This window comes from Pongo pygmaeus, chromosome 11 (genome assembly GCF_028885625.2).
Source record: "Pongo pygmaeus isolate AG05252 chromosome 11, NHGRI_mPonPyg2-v2.0_pri, whole genome shotgun sequence".
NCBI classification, from domain to species: domain Eukaryota; kingdom Metazoa; phylum Chordata; class Mammalia; order Primates; family Hominidae; genus Pongo; species Pongo pygmaeus.
The window spans coordinates 39,722,915-39,749,170 of NC_072384.2; the positions used below are offsets into that span (position 1 = coordinate 39,722,915).

Genomic DNA, 26,256 nt, shown 5'->3' on the forward strand with positions numbered 1-26,256 from the left:
AAATAATGACTACACAAATTCTAAATATTACTAAATTCTATTGATTTAGTAATGTTATTAAAATATCCAAATATTTCATATATCAATCAATGAGCTCACATAGCAGTGGAGAAATCCTAAGTGAACCAAGAAAAAGTTATATTTAGAGCTAGAATGTATATGCGATTAAAAAAAACTATTGCAGAGATGAAAACTTTGGCTTCTATTTATGATTTATACTGAACAATAGATTATTTCAATCTGAGTAATTTTAAGGCTGCAATGATCTACATTAGGACCATGTCAACTTGGAATAAACTTCTATTAGACGAAAAAGAAACTTCAGACGTAATTCTCAGACAGTTGTTGAAAAAGACCAAATTTGTCTTTGAATTAAAGACTCAATAACATATGTGATTTTGTTACTCCTTTTTTTTAAGCCTCTTCAGTGTTCTTTGACCTTTTATTCCTGATTCACCTCGGTCCTCCATAAAAAGAACGACTGGCTCTCTAAACCTTTATTCACACTACCAGAAAAACAAAGATATCACAGAAGATTATAAAACACACTGAATTTGGAATCAGAAGAACTGATTTAAATCCTAGTCCTAGTTTCTCTATATATTATAAGGTGTATAAAATAAAGACTTTGGATTAGATGGTCTTTGAACATCTCTAGCTCCTAAACAGTAAATTATGTAACAGTTTGAAATATTATCCATTCTGGGTAAGTCTGCATTTCGTATAGCCTTAAGTACATATCTATGGTAATTGCTCATTTTTAGGCAATTAGTGAGTTAATAATTTGTTGGTGCTTGGGGTGGTAATTCCGATATTATTCTACTTCCTTATTTCCAGGTCATTCACATATGTGAAATAAGGAAATAAGGAAGCAGGATACCTCTGACAATTACAATTTAAACATGCGTAACATTCGAGAAATAATTCGGGGTTACCTGAGAGTAAACCTATCAAAACAATTGGTTGAGGAGTAAATTTAAGTTAAATTTTTTTTTAAAAAAAGTAGATTCTAACTTTTAAAATTAACGTGTCACATTACATATCCAAAGTTTTGTTTTTTTTCTTGAAAATTAAGGCTACACAGTTTGGTATATCGAAACCAGGCTAACATTCCAGAATAGAAGAGCCAACTACCTGCTGCACCCTCATTTAATTAGATGTGTTCAGTTTGTCTCTATCACCTATGTTCCCAATGTTGATGCCTAACCTATTTCAATCAATTATCTTACCTACATAACTTCTTTATATAATCATTTTGCAACCAAAAGGAATTGAATTTAATAAAGAAATTATGTATCTATCAGAAAGAGGATGAAGACAGTAACAAACACATAAAGAAGCAAATGACAGTGTGTTTCTAGAATCATTAGGTAAGTTCCTTGTGGATCAACAGGAATTTTAGTCTTTGTAGCAGATGTCCTTGTGTATATAAATGATTTATATGATATACACAAAATAAATTGTGTTCTTATATCTCAGTGTTTCTCATCCATCAAATTCATTCAGATTATGAATATGTGTATGTGCACACATGTGCTAGGTAAATATAGGAAATGCTGAGTTTCATATATCATTTTCTTGCCAGCTTCATTATAGTTTTCTAGCATTTTATTACTCCTTAAACTGACAATAAAATTTCCAAGTCTAAACAGAACGTAGAATAATAAAGGGGTCACCTTGTAGGCTACTTTCTAGGCATAAAATTAACATTCTTCAGTCTTTCTTTGAGCATGTCCCTTCAAATGACAACAGAGCCTTTGGAAGACCTGAAAACACATTATGTGGGATGAGATCTCTGATGCTTCAGCAAGATCAAGACCATTCTCAAGGTGATGATAAGCATAATCATAATGTAAGTAGTGTCTTTTTAATAAAGGAGCTTTGGTTAATTGGGAAAATTAAGGAAGAGAGAAAAAAATAGCATGCAGATGACTTTGAAGGGAAGATAAAAAGTTACATTCTTGGTAGCGAAATATGGCCTATGTATGGCTGGAACAAAACTTTGTGTTTGGGGATATATATGTGCTTGTTTACAGCTATGTAAGAAAATGGGAGAGGTGTGATGGGAGATGAGTCTGAAAATGACTAAGAGGCTTGAAAACCAATGGTTTTTCAAAGGATATCCAGTAGAATAATTTACTTAGGGACAGGATGATCAGATTAATGTTTTAAGAATATTTTGGCTATGGTGTAGAGAATGGCTTGGGTCTGGGGGTCAAAAGTGGATAGACAAAACCAGAGGAGACTAACTTAACTCCAGGGAGAAGAGTGGGAAAGTTAAATCGAGGTTTTTCTGAGACAAAGGTGGACAAAATATGGAATCTAAAAAACCACGACAAGATGCCGTCTCTCACAAGTTAGAATGGCTATTATTAAAACATCAAAAAATAGCAGATGCTGGTGAGGCTATATAAGTATTATATAACTATTTATTTGTGAATTCATTTTGCCATATATAATTTATAATTATTGTTTCAACTTTCATAGTACATACAACAACTTCATTCTTTAAGGTTTGGGAGAAAGATACATACTCACATTTCCTGTTAGGCAATATGTAACTAGCAAAAAAAAAAAAAACTTTGAAATTAAACTTTCATGGAAAACCATATATTTCTTACTATGGTTATAAAAATATTTACTATTCAGTTAAGGCCAATTATGCATGACATACTATAACCCTTCAGACACTAGAACGATTCATTATTAGGATCTCTATCATAGGGATTTCATAATAGATGTGACTTCTCACAAATTAATCTAAAAATGCAATGCAACATCAATCTAATTCTAATGTGTTTATTCTTCTAATAATATTCCAAAACAATTTTAGAAATAAAAAATGCAAGATTTTCAAATAATTTTTAAATGAATGACTGTGGAGTTCATATATAGAGATATGCTATAATGCTACGGTACATTTTTAAAATATGTTAATGGTGCACAGATCCACAAAGATCCAAAGAATAGGATGGGGACTCCATACTCACACTAAGTTTTGAGAGTTTAGTGCCACAGAACAATAGAAATGCCTACTCAATAACTAGAGAAATGAAAGACTATTTAATATTTAGGGTGGAAGTTAAATCTCTACATCAAACCATATACACATAAATGCATTCGGATACATCAGAAACATAAATATTTAAAAGTAAAAGTATTAAAAGAAAGAATAGAAAATGTGTCATGTGCTGGATAAAAGACTTTCCTAAATATGATGTGAGGTCCAGAAACATTGAAGGAAAAGACTATCAGATCTGACTACATAAGAAGTAAATCTTCTATATAGCAAAAACCATCAGAAACAAAGCAAATTCATTTGAAGGAAATGTTTTTGTGTGTGTGGGGTGTGTATCTTACAAAAGCTCAGTATTTACAGTATATAAATAGTGCATAATAAGATCTTATGGAAAATAAAACATTTTACGGAAAAAAATAAGCATAGATCAAAATAAGACCCTTGGAAGAAGCAGAATTTTGAATGGTTAATAAAACATAAGAAAACGTATTCAAACTTCACAACATAGAAAATACACATCAAAAACAATTGGCAAAAGTTTATTAGTATTGTGATGCCAGTTTTGGCAATAGCATTAGGAAAAATTCAAATTCGTATATTGCTGATCATTTTTTAAAAGTAGTCTTTATGAAGGCAATCTGAAAGTACTTATTCAAAATTAAGTGTGAATACTCTTTAATCTCGCATTTTCACTTCATAAAATGCCTGGACTATCTAATACAGGCTTTGTTACCCTTATACTTGAAGATGACCACTAAGACATTATTTGCAATAACAAGACAAAATCAAATGAATTACATTTCTCAAAATATAAATATTGAAATGAAGGATGTTATATATATATACTATGGGTGCAATCATTAAAAAAATGACATAGGTAAAATTAGCTGACACGGTAAGGTCTCAAAACTTGTTTAGTGAACAAAATAAACAGCAGAAATGACTAAATATTGAAAAAACCCTAGTGACATACAAGTATGTAAGTTCATAAATAGGTAAATAGCTAATCAAACGATGGTATATCCACATAACAGCCAAAGAAAGAATGCCTTATTGATATATGCAACAATATGGATGAATCTCACAATCATTGTGCTGGGTGAAAGCGGACAGAGAAAAAAGGGTACTTACTATATACATAAAATTCTAGAAAGAGCAAACTAATATACAATGAAGAAAACAAATCAGTAGTTGCCTGGTGATGGGAGAGAAGTGGGCAGGGTCTGGGGGAATAGATTACTGAGGGAATTAGATGACCATATGGAAAGAGTTGGAGGTCATAGATATGTTCATTAGTTTGATTGCGATGATGGTCAAAACTTGTGAAATTGTATATGCTGTGTATATTTGAATATGTAGAGTTTATTTTATGATAATTATAGCTTAAGCTTCTAAAAATGCTCTAGATGTACCAGTATGTAAATTTATACGAAAATATTTGCATGGTACAGAACAAATTGATTGTCTATTAAGAGAACTGTGGACTTTGAGGAAACAGTATAAGGAATCATTTTCACTTTTTGGCATTCTGACTGCTGGGTTGTGAGTGAAAAGTGCAGCAAGGAGAGAAGTTTAGGAGGCTACCGAACTAATTCAAAAGAAAGATGCCTGGCTCAAACCTAGGTGCCTTCAGCAAAGCTAATATAAAGTAGTCAACTCTTGGACACACCTTGAAGGTGTATCCTTCAACAAGTATTCAACAAGACTGCCTGATTTATGAGTTATGACAGAAGGAAAGGAATCAGCAACAACTAATGACTCCAAGATGTCTATTTTAAACATGTAAAAAATAGAGTTGTCGTTAAATGAGATTACAAAAGTGGATTTGGGGGATACAACGTGAAGTTTATCTTAACATGAAGTTTATTTTGGGGCATGCTAGTTTCAAGGTTTTTTTTTTTAGATACAAAAGAAAAAGTAAGCAGTTGGACAGGGGATGAAATCAATTATGTTAGCATGTCGATATATGTTAAACCATATAACTATGTGAGCTCAACAAGGAAGTAAGGGAAGAGAGTAGAGGACTAAGGGCTGAGCCTGGGGTATTTCATTAAGAGGGACGAAGAAAAGGAGCAAGCAAAAGAGATTGAGTAGGTGAGGAAAAAAAAAAAGAAATATTAAAACACCAATAAAATAATAACTACATTGGTGATTCACCTTAGAATCATTTTGTTTTACAGGCTTATTATTACATAATATGACATGATAAAATAAGTATCTACTGAAAGCTTGGCTGGAGACGCTGATATTGTGGTGAAGGGTTTCTCAATTTCACTGCTGCCAACATTTTGCTCAGGATACTTTGTAGTGTGTTATCCTATCCATTGTAGTGTGCTAAGCAGCATTTCTGGCCCTACCCACTTGATACCAGAAGTACTCTCCCGGTTGTAACAATCAAAAATATCTCCAGATATTTCTAAATGAGTAGGAAATCATACCTACTTGTGCTCTCTGATGTCTGCCTCTTCCATATTCCCTAAATTTCTTAAGGTCCTCAATGAATCTCTGCCATGAAATTTATTGAACACTGCTTTGTCCTCATTCACTTGATTTCTTAGAAGTACACTAAAATTATGACCCTGATCTCTTTCTCAAAATACTCTCCTCTGTCAGTTTTTGTAACTGTATATCTTCTTTTCTCTTAATGCACTGGCTACTCCTTGTCATTTTAATTTTGCTTGAGAGATTGGTTCCAGTCCTTCTTTTCCTCCTTTCTATTCTTACTGGTAATTTAATCTGGCTTCATAGTTTTATGTATGTCCTCTATTCTGCTATTCTTTAATGTGTATCTCTAGCCCAAAATATGTTTGTGTATGTGTGTGTGTGTATATATATATACGATTCATGTCCTCTCATAACTCATATATACGTATATATACGTATATACATATATACACATATATATACACATATATATACATATATATATAATAGCATTACTTCTTTCTCATCTCAGCTCAAATCTCCTCTCTTCAAATTGGCCTTTACTCATCTTATCTTGGGACTTACATTATCTGAATTTTTCTTTCTTAGATTATTTAATTCCTTTAATACATTTTAAACAATTGGAATTTTCTGTATTGATTTCTTTATGAGTTTATTTAACTTTCTCTTTCTTCCCTAGAAAATAAGCGCTATGAAAGCAAGATTCCAGTTCTGTTATTATTATTGTATTCTAAAAACCCAGCCCCAAAAGTAACAAGTAGGCTTTAAATAAGCCTTTGGGTATGAATGAATAAATTTTGGCTGGTTCCCCCTAAAATGCTATACTTTTTGATTAATAATTTCCTCAGCATTATTTATTGTAGACTCATATAATAATTATCACTGGTATATTTTTAATGAGTAAATATTGTGTAATTAAGGAACTAAAAATCCATTATAGCAAAGTGTCAAATTTATACCTCTTTGACTTGTTTAGTAAAATTTTGACTAGATCATAACTGTTACATTATCACTTACCTGAGTCAATATGTACTATTGAGTACTTGTTTTGTGCAATTAACAACAATAAAACCACAAATGGTAATGATGTAATGATCTGATAGCTTTGGATTTTTTCCACAATCATCATAAATGAATGATTGTAGTTGTTGACTGGTTTGAATGAACTCAGATGACTAGCAATCAATTTTTACCAGTACCCAAATGTTCTGAAACAAGACTTTTAAGTGTTTGCCAAGACTTTGAAGTGTTTTTGCACACACACGCTTACTTGTGAGTGCATATGCACACCTATGCACTTTTGTGTGTGTGTATGTTTGTGATACAGACGCATATATTGGGTATGAGGTTTATAAATAGAACTTCAATTAAAAACTGAGACCTGTTAAGAATAACTTAAATCGATATTTTGCTAAAAGCCTTTTGGGAAAACAAAATGGCCTAATCAAATTTTTAAGAAAAAGATATGATTATTAATCAGTAAAATAATAATCATGTTTATCCTGAACATTCTATTTACAAAGAGGAGAATATACCAAAAATGATATCTCATATTTACTTTACAAAGTCAAGTAGATCAGATAAATCTGAGCATTTGTTTTGCTTAGGAATATTTAGGTTTTTTAGTGGTAAAAATTTAATCTGTACTTTTAAAGTTATTTGCATTTTTCCAAACATTAATCTACTTTACGTGCTTCCCCTCATATACTTTTTTGTATAGCATTTCATACTAAAAATGATAAATTGCCCAAGAGCATGTACAATTGTTGCATAATGCTGTTATATTCTGTTCTGGGTACTAAAATTAAAATTCGGAAGTCTCATTACGCCTTATGTACAGATTAAATCATGTCACTCTTTTAAGTTTTAAATTATTTATTTTCTTATATGAAAAAAAATCCATTCCTCTTGTATAGCCCAGAGGGTTAGACAATTATAAAAGTATTTCTAACTAACTATAAACAACTTGATCTGCATTTGAAATTTAAATTTATAATAATTATTAGTATTCTAACCATTTTCATAGATTACAGAAGAGTATTCCCTCCACAATTTCCAAAAAAAAAAAAAAAGAAACAGGATCATATGGAAAATAAATAACCATTTTTTTAGAATGTACTTCATTTTAACATTTAGTTGTCTGAATAATATTCTTCTGGTTTTTGATGCAACAGATTTTCTACTCTTTATGGAAATTGAACTATTCCAAAATTTTTAGTATCTGCAAGTATGCTTGTAAAACATCCTGCTACCACCTGGCTAACTAACTTCTTCCATTTGGTTCACTGATAATGGAGTTACAACTAATGTATTCATAGCTTGATTTGTGTATTTTTCTCTCCCTTGTCTATTGATTCAGAGATAGAAATCAAGGTGCCGTAATCAGCCTAGGGAAACATCTTGAGTTTTATTTTTCAAGGGGTGGGGAAGTCTCAATCAGTATTATTTAATATTTGTGTCAAAACTTAGAAGATGAATTAGATTGCATGCTCATTAAACTAAGGGATGACTAGCCTGTTACTGTTAGAAGAACAAGTGTTTACATGGCAGAGTAATTCATAAGATAGAAAATCAATTATTAATACATAAGACAGATTTCAGAGGAATAAACACAAATTGTCCAGATAATAATTGGATAGATATATGATATGCCATACATCTTTTGGAAATCAAATATTTATTATCTCAAAGGGGTTGTAGAAATTGTGTACTTCAATATTACAGTTGTTTTCAGATGAATAAGCTGAGACCCAGAGATGTGATATATCTTTCAAGTTAATTGTTCTACAATTCACATTACTCATTAAGGTGGTAATAATAATAGATTTAGTCTGTCTTTATAATATTGAAATATCAGGAATACACAAAGATTTAGGAAGCAAAGTTAAATAGTTGCTTTTATCAGTGTAGCTCTAAAGTATTTTTTAAAATAATGTATTGGCTAGAATTGTTATGAAATTTGGCTTAGAGTATAGTGCTAAAACTCATGGCTCAGAGGTTCCAAACTTATAATTATGTCATTTAGTTAGTTACGATGGACTCCTTAGTAGAAAATGCACTCCTACTGTTATGCATTTTCTTCTTTGTGAATGCTATTAGTCATGGGAGATTTAAATACAGAGGTGAAAACAAAAGCAAAACACAGGAAGTCTGGATGATATAACACAAAAGTTATTACTATCATTAAAAGTAAATAAAGTTTTATATCCTATTCAAATAAGTCTAATCAATAGCTTTGCCATTGGATATGAAAGATTCTATAACACATTAATAAAGTTAAAGATAAAATATGTAAAAATATACACATATATTCAAGTAAAATACATAAATATATTTGCGTGTATAAGAATGAAAACTTAGTTACCAAACATCGAGTGAATTTGGCTTCTAATCTACAATAAATTTTGTGAATTCTGTTCACTAGAACAGCGGTCCCCAACCTTTCTGGCACCAGGGACCAGTTTCATGGAAGACAGACAATTTGTCTATGAATGGAGTGGGTGGGGTATTAGATTCTCATAAGGCACAATCTAGATCCCTCGCATCCACAGTTCACAGATTCCTCACATGCACAGTTCACAATAGGGTTTGCGCTCCTATGAAAATCTAATGCCACCACTGCTCTGACAGGGTGCGGAGCTCAGCTCCCTCACTAGCTGCTAACCTCCTGCTGTGCAGCCAGATTCCTAATGGCCACAGACTGATACTGGTCTGTGGCCTGGGGGTTGGAGACCCCTGAACTAAAGGACAATCAATTTCCCCAAAGCACAAAACTAAATAAAAATCAAAGAGTTTTCTCTGAAAAATTATGTCAAAATTAAAGATGTATCTATGTTTATCAATTATAAAATGCAGATATGTAAATTGCAAATAATTTTTAATGTGCTAATATGAAGCAGAGAACATTTTGCCAATTATCATTATTAATGTCATTACCATCATCCACAGAATTATCCTACTGTTAATAGCATGCATCTAAATAATACTTCCTATGTACCTAGAAAGTTAAACATTAGTATATAAAATACATACAATTAATGTATATTATTTATTAGTTGTATGTAATTATATACAATTAATTTTAGTATATAGTTAATATACTAATATGTAAATTGAATCATCACTAGAACCTCTTGAAATAGAGAGTACCAAGAAGCTAGGAGGCCAGTAAGCAACAGGAATAAGATTCAAACTCAGCCAATGTAACTCCACAGTACATACTCTGTTTTCAACAAGCAGATTTCTGTTTTAGAGCTAACGAAAGTTAATGTTAGCTAGTGTGTTTGAGGGAATAGGAATTGAACAATTCTGGTATACATGGATTTTTACTCAAAAGTTTCATCTAAGTTAATCTAAATCCGAATTTGAAAGCTAAAATAGCTTCTTTTAAAACCAGCATATTGCCATCTACTGCTGATAAAATTAATTAAAGTACGTTCCAGATTTGCATCAAATGGATTCATGTAGTTCAAGTGTTTATGGTAGATGCTAGCAGAAAAAGTAAGTGAGAACTTCAAGATAGGAACCTCTAATTTTTGTTAAACACAAAGCTTCAATTACATCCTGCTGGGACAGCACTTGACTTTTTGGTTGTACAGGAATGGGCCAGGCCCTATAAAAATACATATTTATCTGTCATTTTCCTTCCAGGTTACTTAAAAATATAAAACAGACAATAACTTGACATGCCCTAAAACAAAAAGGGATAATCTAATCTACACCCATAAATTGAAACATGTTCCAGTTTATTTTTCTCAAAAACAATAACCATGATAATCAACATGTCCATCATACAGAAGTGCACAATATTTCTGTTTTGGATGTTTCCTGAAATATAGTTATCAGGAGTCAGAAGAAATGGTTACACTATTGAGTTGATGTCCTGCCCTAGAGTAGAAGTATATTTATGATAATGTAAGAAGAGAAACAGTTATCCCTGCATTACGCTACTTTCTAATGTAAAAATAAAGTGATGTTTCCCAATCTCATCTCATGATAAAAAAGCTTATGTTCATAATAATTGTAAAGCGCTATGAAATAGATGTTCTGGAGATGTTATATATCATTCATTAGCATTCTTATATATTAGTCAAATACATTAAAGCAAAAACATAAAAGCATGCAACTAAAATAAATCATGTACGGCCATGAGAATGAGCAGAGAAATGCATTATTTCTATTTAAGAAGAATATTGGGAGAATAATTGAATATATTAATTAGTATAATTAGATATTACAATAGATAAATTTTGTTTAAAAAGCAGGTGGTGGAAAGGTATGGACTTTCAAATATACAATGGTATTTACTTACAATCAAGCCACTGTTTGCTTGCCTTTTTTCTCTGCCATGGATCCTTTTGTAGAAAATTCCGCCTGGATTAAACTGAGTACTCCAAATAATCATATCTCTTTGATAATATACATCCATCCCTGTTATTCTTGAATTATGTTCAATATGAGAAATTTGTTGATGATCGCCACTGTAGTTGAATGGATATATAAAACCCAGGATATCAGTGTCATTAGCAATGTAGAGAACTTGATCTTCAGAGCCTGGAGATTATTATAATAAAATACAAAAATAAAGTAAATTTCACCTAATGTTAAAAGCAATAATTGTACTTTTAAATTATCTTGAATTATTATTCTTAATACAGTTTTTCCACAAAAATCAACCAGCTTTATATTGTCTTTTAGTCTTTATGACTTATTATTTCTGATACCCACTTATCTAAACATTTACAATAATTATTGATAGAGGTTTTTCTAGTGCTAATCTTTCCTTATGGCTAGAAATTATGTACATATAAATGTCCTTTTTATGAAGACAGATTATTATTTGATAAGTCAGTCACAATACACTAGGTTATAATGCATCAGTTGTCAATATCCAGGTACTATGTTGTATACTCATTGAGCTTCAAAATTATGCACCTGAGTGATCATTACTTTAGGCTAAGAAATAAAAATTAAAATATGAAGACTCTTCCTCTTACTGTATTTATACATCTTAAATGCTTATTAACTTTTAACATAAAAAGATATCAGTATTTATTCCATTAAAGTTCTATAATCTCTAAATTATCTAGAATCCTGCTGAGTGTAACATTCTATTCTAAAGTTTTGACACCTACAATAGAATACTAATGTCATTTTCATACTAACAAGTAAAACCCTAAAGCAAATGCCAAAAATATCAATTAAAATATTAACGAAGCCCTAAAGAGATGTTCGATTGCATATATAGTTTTTGCAAATAAATAATAATACCCCATGAGGTGGCTTTCAGCTCTGTAATGTTAATAGCTGTCACTTAGCAAACGCTTATTATGTGTCAGACGCTATGTTAAGCCTTTCACAGTTTATCTCCACTTATAACTACGGAAACTGAACTGAGGCTCTGACACTTTAGTGAATTCCTCGAGGCCACACAGTCTAAAAGGTGCTGTGCTGGGATTCAAATCCAAGCATATCAAATGCTATAGCCCACAGTTGATCCATTACATCATCCTGTTTTCTTCTTGTAATAACAATCTTAACTTTGTAGCCAACAATATTGAAGTTACAATATTATTTAGCATAAACACATGAATATTAAAATCTATACCTACAATTGCCCAGAACCCTAGTTTATCATTTGATCTTTTTTGTTTTTGTTTTTGTTTGTTTTTCTTTTTTTGAGATGGAGTCTTGCTCTGTCACCCAGGCTGGAGTTCAGTGGCGCAATCCTGGCTCACTGCAACCTCTGCCTCCTGGGTTGAAGCGATTCTCCTGCATCAGCCTCCCAAGTAGCTGGGACTACAGATGTGTACAACCACGCCTGGCTAATTTTTGTATTTTTAGTAGAGACGGGGTTTCACCATGTTGGTCAAGTTGTTCTTCAACTCCTGATCTCGTGATCCACTTGCCTTGGCCTCCCAAGGTGCTGGGATTACAGGCGTGAGCCACTGCACCAGGCCTATCATTTAATCTTTTTAAAAAATAATATTGGTAAGTGGAGGAGTTCTAAATTTGAAAGCAAGATCTTGTTTTAAAACCTTTAAAATCCTTACTCAAAATTCCTTTCTCCTTATATTGCTAATGTTTAACCTTTTATTTTTATCCCAGGGGTATAATTTTTCTCATATTCCCTTAGAGCAGACCATCAAGAGAGAGATTTCACATTCTATCACGCTGGCTTTTAAAATTTTACCCCTTTTGAAAAATTGTTTTGAACACAATGACACAATGTGATTTTAACAGTAATCATGTATTTCATAGTCATTTCCATAAACCATCTAAGATTAAATTCATTGATACTAACTAACCAACTGGTCAAATTAATCATCATTAAAAATATTTTATCAGAAATGAAGCTGTTGCTGAAATGAAATATAAAAGTTTTCTCCATAAAATGTTTACAACAAAATTGGAATAGGATTTGCAATAGTGGTTATAATCTTACCTTTTGCTATGCAGGTGTTATTTCTTTCTTGAAAATTCTGGTCACACACACATTTATATGATCCTTCCACATTTATACATTGATGGGAACATGTGCCAAACACCAAACATTCATTAAGGTCTAGAAAAGAAGAGCTCAAAATAGCATCATCATACCCTCAATTCAGACTCCTATTCTTACCACGTTTCAAAAAAGCCAAAATTATTTTTAACTTATTACTAGCTTTATTGTCCTTTCACATCTTTAATCTGTGACTTGCTGTGTCATATTTGTGAAGGTATATTCATTTTTCACAATATTTGTACTAGAAGATTCATCAATTGTCATTGCTTTTATTAATCCACTTAAAATATTAAAGCATCAATTTCAAACTTCCCTGGGGCTTTCTTTTTTTAAAAAAAAAAAATTTACTTATTTATTTTTTTACCTTTTAAGTTCAAGGATACAAGTGCAGGTTTGCTACCTAGATAAACTTGTGCCATGGGGGTTTGTTGTATAGATTTCCATTCACGCAAATGGACCCGTCTTGAGGTTTTCTTTTAAGCTGTTTCTGATGACCTACCTCCATGCCTTTGAACGTATCATGGGCTATTCTTTCATCCTATAATGCCCTTGCCCACTTTTCCATACAGAATTTCTACTCATCTTTCAAGATCCACCTGAAGTAAAGCCTTCCTTGGTCTCCAACCATATATGGGAGTGATGAATCATCCTTAGTTTCTCCAGTCTTTGCTCTCCTGGTGTTTCTCTCTTATACACTGTTGCTTATATTTCAGGAATGTGGTTACATATTCATATTCCCTTGAGGACATAAATTATGATACATTCCTCTTTTTATTGCCAGATTTTGCACAATGACTGGCAGAGAACAAAGATTTGGGTGCATCTCTAACACACTTCTGGACTCACATATATGAAGTGACTATGTAACAAGAAGGGCTGTATTGAGGTTATGTGAATTAAGCAAAATCTGCATGCCTATATATGAATAAATACCTCTAAATCACTAGCATAAATAAATAAATCACAGGCAGTATTCATGTGATTTAATCAGTGTCATGTAGCTTGGCACATGACTCTAATTTTAAGGGCTTATGAAGAGCCAGGATTGAGGCCAGGTGATTCTAGGGAATTATCTAATTTTCCTCTCTTTTCCTCCTCTACTTTTGTGTTTAGCCAGCATATTTCCCCTGCCTCATTTTTTCACTTATAATCTCCTAATTACCTAATAAATCTGTGAGATAAATCCTTCCCTTGAGTTGGAGAACTTAAGAATCAGCACAGTAAGAATAACTATCTTTTGCGTAGCACACAACAATATTCTAAGGGCTCAGAGGTAGAGACACTTGTAAATCACAACATCAAGGCTTAAACTCAGGTTTTCTGATTTTGTTGACTTTACTGTGATACTTTGCCTAAGAACACATAAGCATTTTCATGACCACACATTGCTATTTGATTGAAATGTAGAGTAAAGAGATGCAGAAAAGTGTATTTCGTTGTTTTTAATAAATATTTTACAGGAATGAAGTAGAATGCATCTTGTCAATACTTAACCATCACAATTACAACAAATATTTCTGATTTGTTCAGCCCCTGTAACTTTGAACAGGCAGTTATTTGTCACTATGGTTTCCCTTTGGTACAGAATCCAAATCAGCAATATTCTGCATGATTTCACACATCCTCAACTTCCTCACTTGTCATCATACTGGCCCAAACCATCATTTTCGCCTCATCCCTAGAAAGCCTGAATCATGAGCTTTTGAAGGGGATGGAGGAATTCCACACATGCCTAGTACCCAAAACAGTACCTGGCACTCAGCAACTGTTAATCCCCTTCTAATTTTCTTCCACCATTCCTCTTTACTTTTTTCCCTTTAGATATTCTAATTGAAGTGCTTGGGCTTTAACATCAAATAGCAATTTCTTATGCATTTTTTCAGATACATAAGTGAAGGGCACAAATAAATTTAAATTTTTGGATTATAGAATCCAAGTTATGTCTTACCCTTCTTTGACACTGAAATAGAGCTATTTTCGTTAATATCAAAACTTTATTTATTAAAAATAGATGAACATTTTATTAGAGTTCAGAAGCTACTCGTTTGTCCTACAAAATAATATAAAAAAGTGGATTCATAGCAATTTAAAATAAAGAATGTAGTGTGCAGGTTATATTTGCTGTGGAATGTAATTAAAAATTAAGAAAATTTTAATAATATAATTTCTAAATTTAGTACCTATATACCGAAAAAAAACCCACTGACAAATATTAGAAAATAAATGTTATTGAAATTAAAATACTGAAAGAATTGTGTGTGTGCATGTTTATATGTAATTGATAGAAAGAGCCTGGGAAAAATAAATACCATAGTTTGAAAGATAATTCATTTTTTAACTAAAACACAGAAAACCTAGGTCGTCAGCTTTCAGTCTCATGGTAATGGAAAAATCAAATGTCACGAATAATCCAAATACACATATAACTCAAAATATAGATAAACATGACGTGACTACACTTTTTCCCCTTTTGGGTGAGTAGAATCAATTCATTTAAATAATTCCATTTTGATTAACACAAAGTAAAATCATTTTTCTTAACCTCAAAATATCACAAAGAGACATAACAAAAGCAAGCTGGTAGGTAAAAGCACTTGAAGACTTGAATTTAGCCTGGATAAGCCAGACTTAGTTATTTTAGGTTTGGCTGTACTTACAATAATATTAATATGAATACAAATAGCAGTTTTATTGGAGAAACTTGCAGAAAGTGCATATGGGTCTGTATTTCATGGTTCTATAGTTAGAACACTGATGTAGATTATATTTACTTACTATAAGATTTTGGCTATCCTGCATGCTCAATTTTTAAATGATCTCAAGTAAGTTGACAGATTTATGTAGATCCTGACTTTGAATTTTCAAAAACACATTATGATCTATTTAAAACATGGTTTTAGGACAAAAGCCCATGACTCTCTAAATGTGATTTACCTATTTCAGCATTGCAAATGCCACACTCAAGAGAAATGGGTCATCATAAACATTTTTTCATGAAGCAAGACTAATTCTCCAATAGTTCCTGAACCAGCAATTTCGTTATTTGCATTTCAAAACAGTATTGTAGCAATAGAATTGAAATTCCTGCAGCTCTGAATTTGCTTTAGAAAAAGCTTTGTAGCCTCTGTCGTGGTTAGCTTAGCTCCACAAACAAACAAGCTCTTGACCCCAGAGACTTTCATTCTCATAAGTGAAATGGTATCCCATAGATACACACCATTTTGATGAAAGTCAATCCCCTGTGATCTCAAAATTTAGAAGTCTTGGGAATCTTCATAACCCAAAGATTTATGAGCAAGCTGTCGAAGAAAAGTACTCTACCTTCACAGTGTCTGTTTTTCATGTTTCTCTGAAATCCAGGCTTACAGCGACAGAAAACAGATGTTTTTATTTGATTACAATATGCATCATCTCCACATGGATTCACGTTATCTTCACAGGTATATTCAGTAGGAGCTGGGATTTAAAAATATGATCAAAACTAATGTAATTCCTGAAGTGGGGAGTTAACTTTTTAAAAATATTTGAAATGGTATTTATTATTCCATAGATAGATAACTGTTTTTGAATGTATAAGGTTATGGTCTTCCCTCCATATAAGCCCCCATGTCTTATAAATGTATAGAAGTATAAAAACTAAACTCATTAACATTAAATACAGATTAGACCAAGCTGCTAACAGCTGATATTTAGAGCTGCTGTTAAGCTATAATACTTTTTAAAAGTAAGTCAGGAGTCAATGACTCTAATGACAGGCTATCTTTATTATAGTACGATATATGAGTACTACATCCTTCTCTGAGAGCCAACGCACTTCCTAGAAGCTACCTAGAAATGTAGGCATTTATTGCTAACCTAAGCTTAATATTTGTAAACTCAAGGGTACTGCTAAGTTACTCAAGCAAGTCGGCTAAATCAGCAGTTTAAATTTCATTTTTTTATGCTGGACATACATATGAAGAGTAACATTTGAGTGTGTAATGTGCTCATAATGGTTGGTCATAAGCTGCAACATTTTAGGACAGACAAAAAGTTACTTGTAATTTCCAGGATAGCAGTTGAAATTTTATTGCTTTCTCTCCCATTCAGGAAAACATTTTAGAAGGCCTTCTCTTTTAAATAAATGAGAGGGACATTATTATAGAGATAACATTATATTATCTCTAAGTTACTTAAATCAAATTTTTGAGAAATATGAAAAGTTTAATTATTATCATTGTAACTATTATTTGTCCCCATTGACTTGAATATTTTACAATTAGTTAAAATAGGTCAGTGGAATGATACCATGGTTTAGACACATGTAGCCATATCCTGGTGGGTATTGCTTCATCCCTAAATGAGGAATGTTTTAGATGCAAAAATTAAAAAAAAAAAAAGAAAAGATCCAAAAGTAGGAAATATTGTGTGACTTTTGTAAGCAAACTGAATTTAGGATCATAAATTTAATTATTTTTCTTTAATATAAAAAAATCAAATACCAAGCATTAGTTAAACTATTCACAATCAGCATGTAATAACTCAAGTATCATGGCAGTGTAACTAAAAAAAAAATCACATCTTCTGTAAGAATGACTCAGCAATCGATTAAATTTTTTTAAACATTGAATAAATTAAGACCTTTACTATTATTCAACTAAATATCACCGTTTATAAAATTTAACACTAAATTTGTATAAGATAAATTACTAAATGATATAGATTACATTGCTGACATCAGTTTCTATATTCGAATATTGATTTCTCAGCTTCTGCTTTAACAAGGATACTCATTACAAAGTCAACCTTGTCCACTTCATACTTTCTGAAATTAAGTAATATTCTAATGTTGCTTTGGCAAAGGTTTTTGAAAAAGGGCATCAGTCAAGCATACTGTGAAGAGCAATATTTCCATCCAGAACATTTTAGTCATGTACAAGCAGAAGTTAGACTTGTGTATCCCGGTGCTTTGCTTAACAGAAAACAAGCTCACCTATCCTGCATCCTTGCTCATCTGAACCATCTCCACAGTCATCAAGTCGATCACACTGGAGATCCATAGGGATGCATTTTTTATTACTACAAGCAAACTCATCCTTTTTACAAGGCCTTGCTTTATATGACAGCTTACCTATAGAGTCATACAAAAAATGATTAGTGCTTCACAGAATCAAAACACTCTTATTGAGCATGTAACATCTCCAAAATTTCACTAACTACTATGAAAAACATGGGTTTACAATCCTTTATCTGAAGCTCTCAAGGCCAAATTTTTAAACATTCTGAAATTTTTGGATTTTAGAAAAGTAACAGTGTGTTTACTTTAAGTCAATAATGCTGATATCTACAGAAAAATTTTAAAATATTTACCCTACGTGTAATTTTTTTAGAGGGTGATATTAAATGGCTCCAATTAGGTCAGGTCAAGCTTTGTCTCCAGATGATTTTGCTGCATACATAAGTCTTTTGCATTAAAAACTTTTTGAACTTCAGAATTCAGAAAAAAGAATTGCATATACAATCTATATAAGCTCCCTTTCTTCAAAAAATTAAGTCTTTAAACAAGGAGCATTTAAAAATCTCTGTATTGTTTCTCTGGGATGAATATTTTCTAGAATAAAGGGTTAGTGGGAACTATGGATAAAGGTGCACAAATGAAATGCTGGTGGAATATTTTTATACCTTGTCAGAAGGTCAAATGTCTGAAAATAATGCCCTCAGATGTCCACATAAGACATATATTTTTTAAAATGTTTGTACTCCAAGTCATCAGAGAACCTCGTAGCCATCACTGAATTATTTCACATTAAATGCATTTACCACCACAGTGATCTTCATCCGAGTTGTCCCCACAGTCATCAATCCCATTGCACATTTGCTCCGACTGTAGGCATATTCTGTTATTTCTGCATCTGTGAGGTCTTGTGGATGGACAAAGAAATTTGACTGAAGAAAAAAAACAAAGAAGCTCCTTCGGGTACATTGATTTATGAAGAACATTCTTCCTTTTTCTTTTATTCTTTCTTTTCAAATCCATAAGCTAGCTTTTCTAAATATCTTTTTTGTTGTGACGATTGCCTGCTAGTGGCTAACAGAAAAATATGTGATGATTCTAGTTATTAACTACAGAAAAATGTGCACAGCTGAGGATCTTAAAGGAAATACGAAAGAGCCAAACTTTATGGTCCCATTCCCAGATGCCTTATCTTAGCTGACTTCACTTAGTGTAACAAATTAATTTATGCCTACAATTATGCAGTATGGCAGGACACTTAGCTATCTCAAAGAGCAATTTCACACAGCACAGAGCCGGAGCAAGCATATGTTACAGGCCCAAAATTGAAAATAGGTCATTCAGTGAAAACAAACAAAAATCCCAGCAATATTATAACCTGATTTCTTACTCTTTGTCTCTGTAAACAAAAGTTCATATATGTGCCTCAAATACATATCTAATCTTAGTTGTTCGTTTTTAAAGTGCATGTTTTTGTGTGTATTTAAAAAGACCACAATGAAAGCCAGGGAATTTTACATTTGTCTCCTCTATCACTATCTAATCTGAAGACTTCCACTCTTAAAGCAGGAAGTATCTGTCATTAGTCTTCATCCTTTGATGTGAAGTTACCCAGGACTCTATCCTTGTTCCCCTGATGTTCTCACTCTTGAATTATTTGCTTAGTTTTGTTTATTCACTCTCAACTGATTTACTACATCCTGAAGACTTTCAATTCTCTATCTAGTTCAAACATCTCACAATTGGTTGTAGGACATCCCCCTCAACAGTTTCAAATTTAACAAGCTCATCATTCAGCTCTTTATCATCTCGTCTTACCCCTTGTTCTCAAACATGTTTTATTTCCATCATTCAGTTAGTGGCATATCATAGCCAAAAGTCTGGAATTATTCTAATGTATTCCTCTCATTGACCATCAATTCTCAGTAGTCACCAAGTCCTGTTGCTAGTGTCCCCAGGTTTGGCATCTTCTAGCCATCTCTCCAGTTACAATCACAATAGCTTAGCTGTTTATGGTCTTTTACAGAGAGATATCCTAAATGTCTCCAGCTTCATATTCCATCCTCAGATCCTCAAAAAGCCATGAGAAAAATCAGTTTAACATATTCATGTAACCATTTATTCTACAGCTATCAATTTTCTGGAGAATACAATTTAAGATATTTTGAATGGCCTAATAGACTTGTCACTATCTTGCTCGTGCCAATCCTGCAGACTCATCCCTTGTCCCTCTCAATATTTGAGCAATACTGCTTTATTACAGCTTCTTAAATATGTTACACTCCATCCCTGACCTCCTTGCTTTAAGTGAAATTTGGTCCATTTTCCAAATATACTCCCTCCTCTTTAGGTCTTTTAGGAATGTCTCTTAATTTGCTCAAACCTTATGTCACCTCACGTTTGAAAACATCCTAGTTTCCTACTACAGCTTCCATAGCTTTATCCTATCTTTACTTTCTATTTTCTAAAATAAACTAAAACAAAATAATGTTATTTTGAAGGCTAGACATTTGATTATATCTTCACGCTGCTGCTATTTTCTAATTAACTTCAAAAACACCACCTCCGCCCCAGTTTACTGAAGACTAGCACATTCCAGCATAGTCTTTTAAGATCTCCATTTAAATTCATTCCAGCATCTTAGATGACTTCAATGTTCACATGAGGAAACCAACCAGTGAGGCTTCTTAGCTCCTTAAGTTTCTTATACCCTATGTCCTTTTACTCTAATCCTACGTAAACCACCACTCTCCTAGGAGGTTGTTTACATTGGTGAATTTCAACAAATTTCTATTTTTGATTCACAGTGGCAGTTTCTGTTGCTTGCCATTAAGAATGCTAACTTATATAAACAGTTGCAGCATAAATTTGCTGTTTCCTATAATTTACTTCATTTGTAAAACCACTACTATGAATGTCCTATTTTGAGCATAATCTCTTTCTTTAATATTTAATCCAATCACTATCATTGCAACAACTCTTCAGCTTTATCTTAACTCTAGCTCATCGATGTAACTACCTTTTCCCTATTCACCAATGATTTTGTCTGTACTTTTCTCCCCATTAATATTTATAGTAACCAATAATATGTTGGATACTGCTCTAAGTACTAGGTAAGTTTAGAAACCTACTTTCTTCCCAATAACCTGGATTCTCTGGCCCTTTTCTCTTTTTCATCTTAGTTATCCAAAATAACCCCAAATTTAGATGAATGAAACCACCTGCTCTCCCAATATCTGCATCTGGGAAGCCAGAAATGTTGCAGATGATCATACTACAAGGCCAACTGATACCACCAAGTATGAATATTTATCAATGCTACTTGGAAAGCATATGTGTATATATATATATATATATATATATATATAACAAAAACAAGTAGAAATACAAAGATGGGAAATTTCTTAACATATTATTAAATAATTACAGATCTACCTGTATCTACATGTAGTCTATCAACTCATTTCTATATTTTAAGAGCAGAGACAGAAGAATAGTTGACTCCTATGTAAAAGTAATCATTTCTCTGGAACTCATTTTCCCCTGCCTCTGCAGGAACCATCACATCTTTGCTGAAACATGTTATTACATTGGTGTCTCTGGTGCCTCACTCTTCTTTATTTGCAATGCCTTCTGTGGTCACTTACCTGAGTCTCTTCTGCCAGCTCATCTTCACTTAGGGGCTTGTTGTCACTCAATATTCTTTGATAATCCTCTTCCTGTCCTATCTTTATTTCCACATAGCATAATCTTGAATATTCCATTGTATTTATTACCACATTTTATGCTGGTTGTTGAATTTATATCTGTAGACTACCTCTTTCCTTTCAATGTGAGATTCAAGCATCTAATGCCTACTTGAAATCTCTACTCGAACGTCTCCTCAAATGCATCACAGTCCTGTCTTCTAATCTTTACTTGCAAAACTGTTCCCTTTCCTGTGACCCCCTTCCATTCAAATGGGAAAGCAAAAACAATATACACATTATACTCCACAACTTGCTGTGGAGTATCCACATATCCAATCCATCATTTAATCCAATTTATTCTGCCTTTTATATCATCTCCAAATCTGTCTATATTGTGCTAGCACAGGCTGTTATCATCTCAACCCAAGCTACTAGCATAGCTTGCCTAAAGTGCCGCCATGGTGTTAACCACTTTTAATCCTTTCTATCCAATATTTGTAAACTTTAAATATGACCATGGACCTCCTCTGCTTAAAACTCCTTAGTATTTCCAATTCCTTTCCAGCTAAAATTTAGAATCCCCAAGGTTGCAGGTATCTCTGCTGTCTCTAGTTTCATCCTAAGCAAATACAGATGATCTCCAATTTAACAATAGTTCCATTTAAGGTTTTCTGACTTTATGACAGTGTGAAAACAATACATGTTCTCCTCTACTTACTATGGGATTATGTCCTGATATATCCTTTATATGTTGAAAATATTTTTAACAAACACACACTGTCAATTTACATTATTTCCTGTTTACAGTGGGTTTATCTGGCTACAATCTAGTAAATCCAGGAGTGCCTGTAGCTACCTGGCTCTGTGCTGTCTGGAAACATGGATCCTTCAGTTCCTTGAGTAAGCCATGGTTTGCTCTGCCCAGAGCTTTCACAAATCTTATTTCCTTTGTCCGCAATTTTGTATCACACTTTCACTCCCAACCTCAATCCTTTTCACCTATTCAGCAGCTAAATATTTTCCAGGGTGAACTAAAATGTTATTTCCCATACCCTATGATTGATAAGGTCTTTCTGTTCCATACTTTTACAAATTACTATACTTTATAGTATGTATCATAGTTTGTAAGTATATATTTTTGTGCACATTAATATCCATCTTCCACTAGATTCTAAGCTCTGTGAGGTGAGGGTTCATGTTCACTTCTTTCTTCATTGTATCACCAAACTAATCATGGTCTCTTGCTGAACAAATGTCTATTGAATGAATGAATGACACCTTTTCTCATGCTATTCACTTTGCTTAAGATGTCTTTTAGTCTAGCTCCTTCAACACTGTAGCTTTCTGTATTGTTCTTTAGGTAGAGTTCATTGAATCTCTCTGTGCCTTTTCCATACTTTTAATTAATTCTATCATTGCTGGAAATAGAGTGTATGAAAATTATTTTTATTTGTCCAGCCAGAATAAGATCTCCTTGTCAAAAAGAACCATTATTTTTGTCCTAATTAGCACAATTTCTGGCACATAATAGCTTGACTCAATGTTGATATTGCTCACTGAGAGAAACGCAAAAATGTTCAGACAGTCAATCTGGATTTTACAAGGTTTCCCATCTGTGCTGTGTGGAATGCTCCTGCGAATCAATTCATGGCCCTGGAAGCAGCTCTAGGAGAGTATGACTCTGCAGCTGTACATCAATTATTGAAAATTTCCTATTCCACTCACTGGTTTTGTGGTCAAGTGGAATAGAGAATAGAAAAAAAAAATCACACAATTGATAAAAATAATAGGTTCTGGATTCATGTTGGTAGATAAGCTCTCATATTGTTAAATATTTTATGATTCAGAAACAATCTAATCCCTGGTGATTACCCAGAGTTTATTTCTAAGATTATGTAAAGAAAACTGAAGCTGAAACTTAGTTGCATTATTCATCATAATGAGTTGTATCTATAGAAAAAAAACTCTCCAAAGCCTGTTTTTTTTCAACTTTTAAATACTTAACAAAATAAAGCTGCCTGCATTTTTGTATTTTTCCCCGCATTTTTGTATTTCAGTAGTGAAATGTCACCATCTATATCTAAATATTGCCTTAACTTGATGCAACAAATAGAACAAAAAGTGTAAATACGTACACTCATGCTGTATTTTCTTTCTTTAATTTACCTGGTGTGCCATTGAGTTATATCTGATGTGGCAGCATTTTCCTTTAAAGCATAGGTGAAACTACATGTCTTGCAGAGATTAGATAAAAAGTATGAGAACAGGGACCAAAAAAGTTCGTTAAAATAGAAGAGATCCTTTATGTTGCTGATCTAAAATTAGACTTTTATATTTGTTGGTCTCATAAGCATACACCGGACAATTGTGAGTCAAGAGTAACTTGAATTTGGAGAAACAATAACTTTTGTTAAGATTTTTTAGGTTTAAATGTTAAATAACTCCTAATTTCAGTTCTGTGTTTAAGACTTGTAATGATATAGACAGATATGTGGATGGATAGATATACAGATAGATGATTGATAGATAGACAGATATTTCATTAGTGGGTGGCTTGTGAAACTATGAGATTTTATTATTTATATGTTTTTAATTTGCTTATCTGTACCCCTCCAAAATTAACCTAAAACTCCAATTTGATGTGAAGCCAAAATTATTATATGAATCTTACTCAATTAAAATGTCAATTACTCTAAATCCACCTAAAGAGACCATAATCTCTCTTCTGAATAGTGTTGACATGTGCAAGTTCAGATTTAGGATGAGTCTCTATAAAGTCATAACTTCTGAACCAGATTATCCCTTTATTACCTGAACAAAAGCTGTATCTGTGGTTATACTTTATCTGCCTAACCCCAGGATGGTATAATTTATAGTTCACCTCCCCACTTCATTGATTCATGCTGGTGCATGAGATCAGAAGATAAAAGTATAATCTAGAGTCACGTGAAATGCCATACCACACATATCAGGGGCTTCATCAGAGTTGTCTCCACAGTCGTCCTCTCCATCACACACCCAGAAATGTAGTTTGCAGAGAGAATTATTGCAAAGGAACTCATCAGCTCTACATATATTTCCTCCTTTATTTTGAAACAAAAAGAAACAAAGAGATTCAGGGTAATCAGTGCCAGTCAGCAGGACACATATTCCTCTGAATCTTAGCAAACAGTATCTAGTTGATTGCTCCCATATATTTATTATATTTATTTCAAGCATAATACCAGGAACAAGTAAGATTCAATTTTTTTAATAACATGTATTCATTGTTGACATTTCAAAATATTCTAATATTACTCTCATATATGTCTTTATTTAGAAAATACTGATAAGATGTTAGAAGAAAATTTTTAAGAATCTAAGTTATACTCTGCTTCACATAACTTTTATGTTACTGAATACACAGAAATTTATATTTTTTACTTTTAATTGTAATTATTTAAAATTTGTGTCTTTCTTGGGGAAAAGACATTTTTAGAATTATTAGACAATTTAGCTGTATCTGAAATACTGATAAACTAGATCACTAAAAACTTAGAATAACCAGTAAAATTTTTTTTCAAACACAAAGAAACAATTTTTTAACAGCAATAAGAATTTGTCCATATCATACAATATTTCAAGGTTCTTTTTAAATAAAAGTTGTGCAGTAAAGCATTATTTTTTGGATTGTTAAAATGTTTGCATTTTTCTCTGTTAATGAATAAATAAAAACATCAGGAATACAAAAATATTCTCATGTAAAATTCTTAAGTACATCTACCACATGCAAAGGACCTAAGTAATGAACAAATTTGGGTTATGTGTCTAGAGATGTAGCAATATACAGTGGAGGCTACAATGACTTGCTAGGAACTGTGGGTCTAGTCTTGCTTTGGATAACTCTATTAATATCTCTGGGACTCAATGTTTTTCTATGTTATAAAAGAGGTACAGTTAAAGTGATGTATAGGGTCACAGGTACAAGAAGTACCTGGGGAAACAACACAAATATCACAGTGTAGAATTAAGATAAAATAGATTGCTCCCAAAGGGTTATACTACCTAGTTAATCCTCATGTATAGGTAAGAGATACAATTCATGGGTTGTCTAGATTTGACTTACTGAAGGTATTAACATATTTAAACACACATACATTCATCAAAATATGAGGCAGAGCAGTGACAGTGGTCATCCTTAAAAGCCTAGAAAATGCCTAGAAAGAGCCATTGTTCCTTTTGCAGATGTACTTTGGAAGGAATAATGTGCCCGAATTTGTGAAGATCAAATAACTCTTCTTGCTCTGAGTTCTGACTTGTTACACAAATCTCTGATAATTCACATCCAGTAGCAAAAGGTTTAATTTAAGAAGTGATAGAATTAGTTGGATTGTAGAAAGAAAACTCTAGCTCTGGTATGGAGAATTTAGAAATGAAGAGACAGACAATGAAGACAACACTGGAGGAAAAAGACATATTTCAAGAGAGGTCCTGGCAATCCAGAGAAGAACTGATAGTAACTCGATCTAGAGGAGCCACAGCTGAGAGGTCTTCAGAAGGAAAACTCCTCAGGACCTGATGGCTAAATAGATGAGAGTGGCAAAGGAGAGTGAGCACACAAACA

General features: G+C 32.6%; 1 protein-coding gene across 1 annotated transcript in view; it reads right to left on the minus strand.

The window, feature by feature from the left end:
- Window positions 1–26,256, minus strand: part of LRP1B (LDL receptor related protein 1B) — a 1,896,287-nt gene that overhangs the window by 107,116 nt on the left and 1,762,915 nt on the right. The window contains exons 72-77 of the mRNA XM_054478394.2: window positions 24,614–24,736; window positions 18,771–18,896; window positions 17,944–18,081; window positions 16,293–16,427; window positions 12,909–13,028; window positions 10,776–11,017 (exon numbers count right to left, since the gene is read on the minus strand). Coding sequence (XP_054334369.1) covers window positions 10,776–11,017; window positions 12,909–13,028; window positions 16,293–16,427; window positions 17,944–18,081; window positions 18,771–18,896; window positions 24,614–24,736 — 884 coding nt within the window. The remainder of the gene's footprint in view (window positions 1–10,775; window positions 11,018–12,908; window positions 13,029–16,292; window positions 16,428–17,943; window positions 18,082–18,770; window positions 18,897–24,613; window positions 24,737–26,256) is intronic.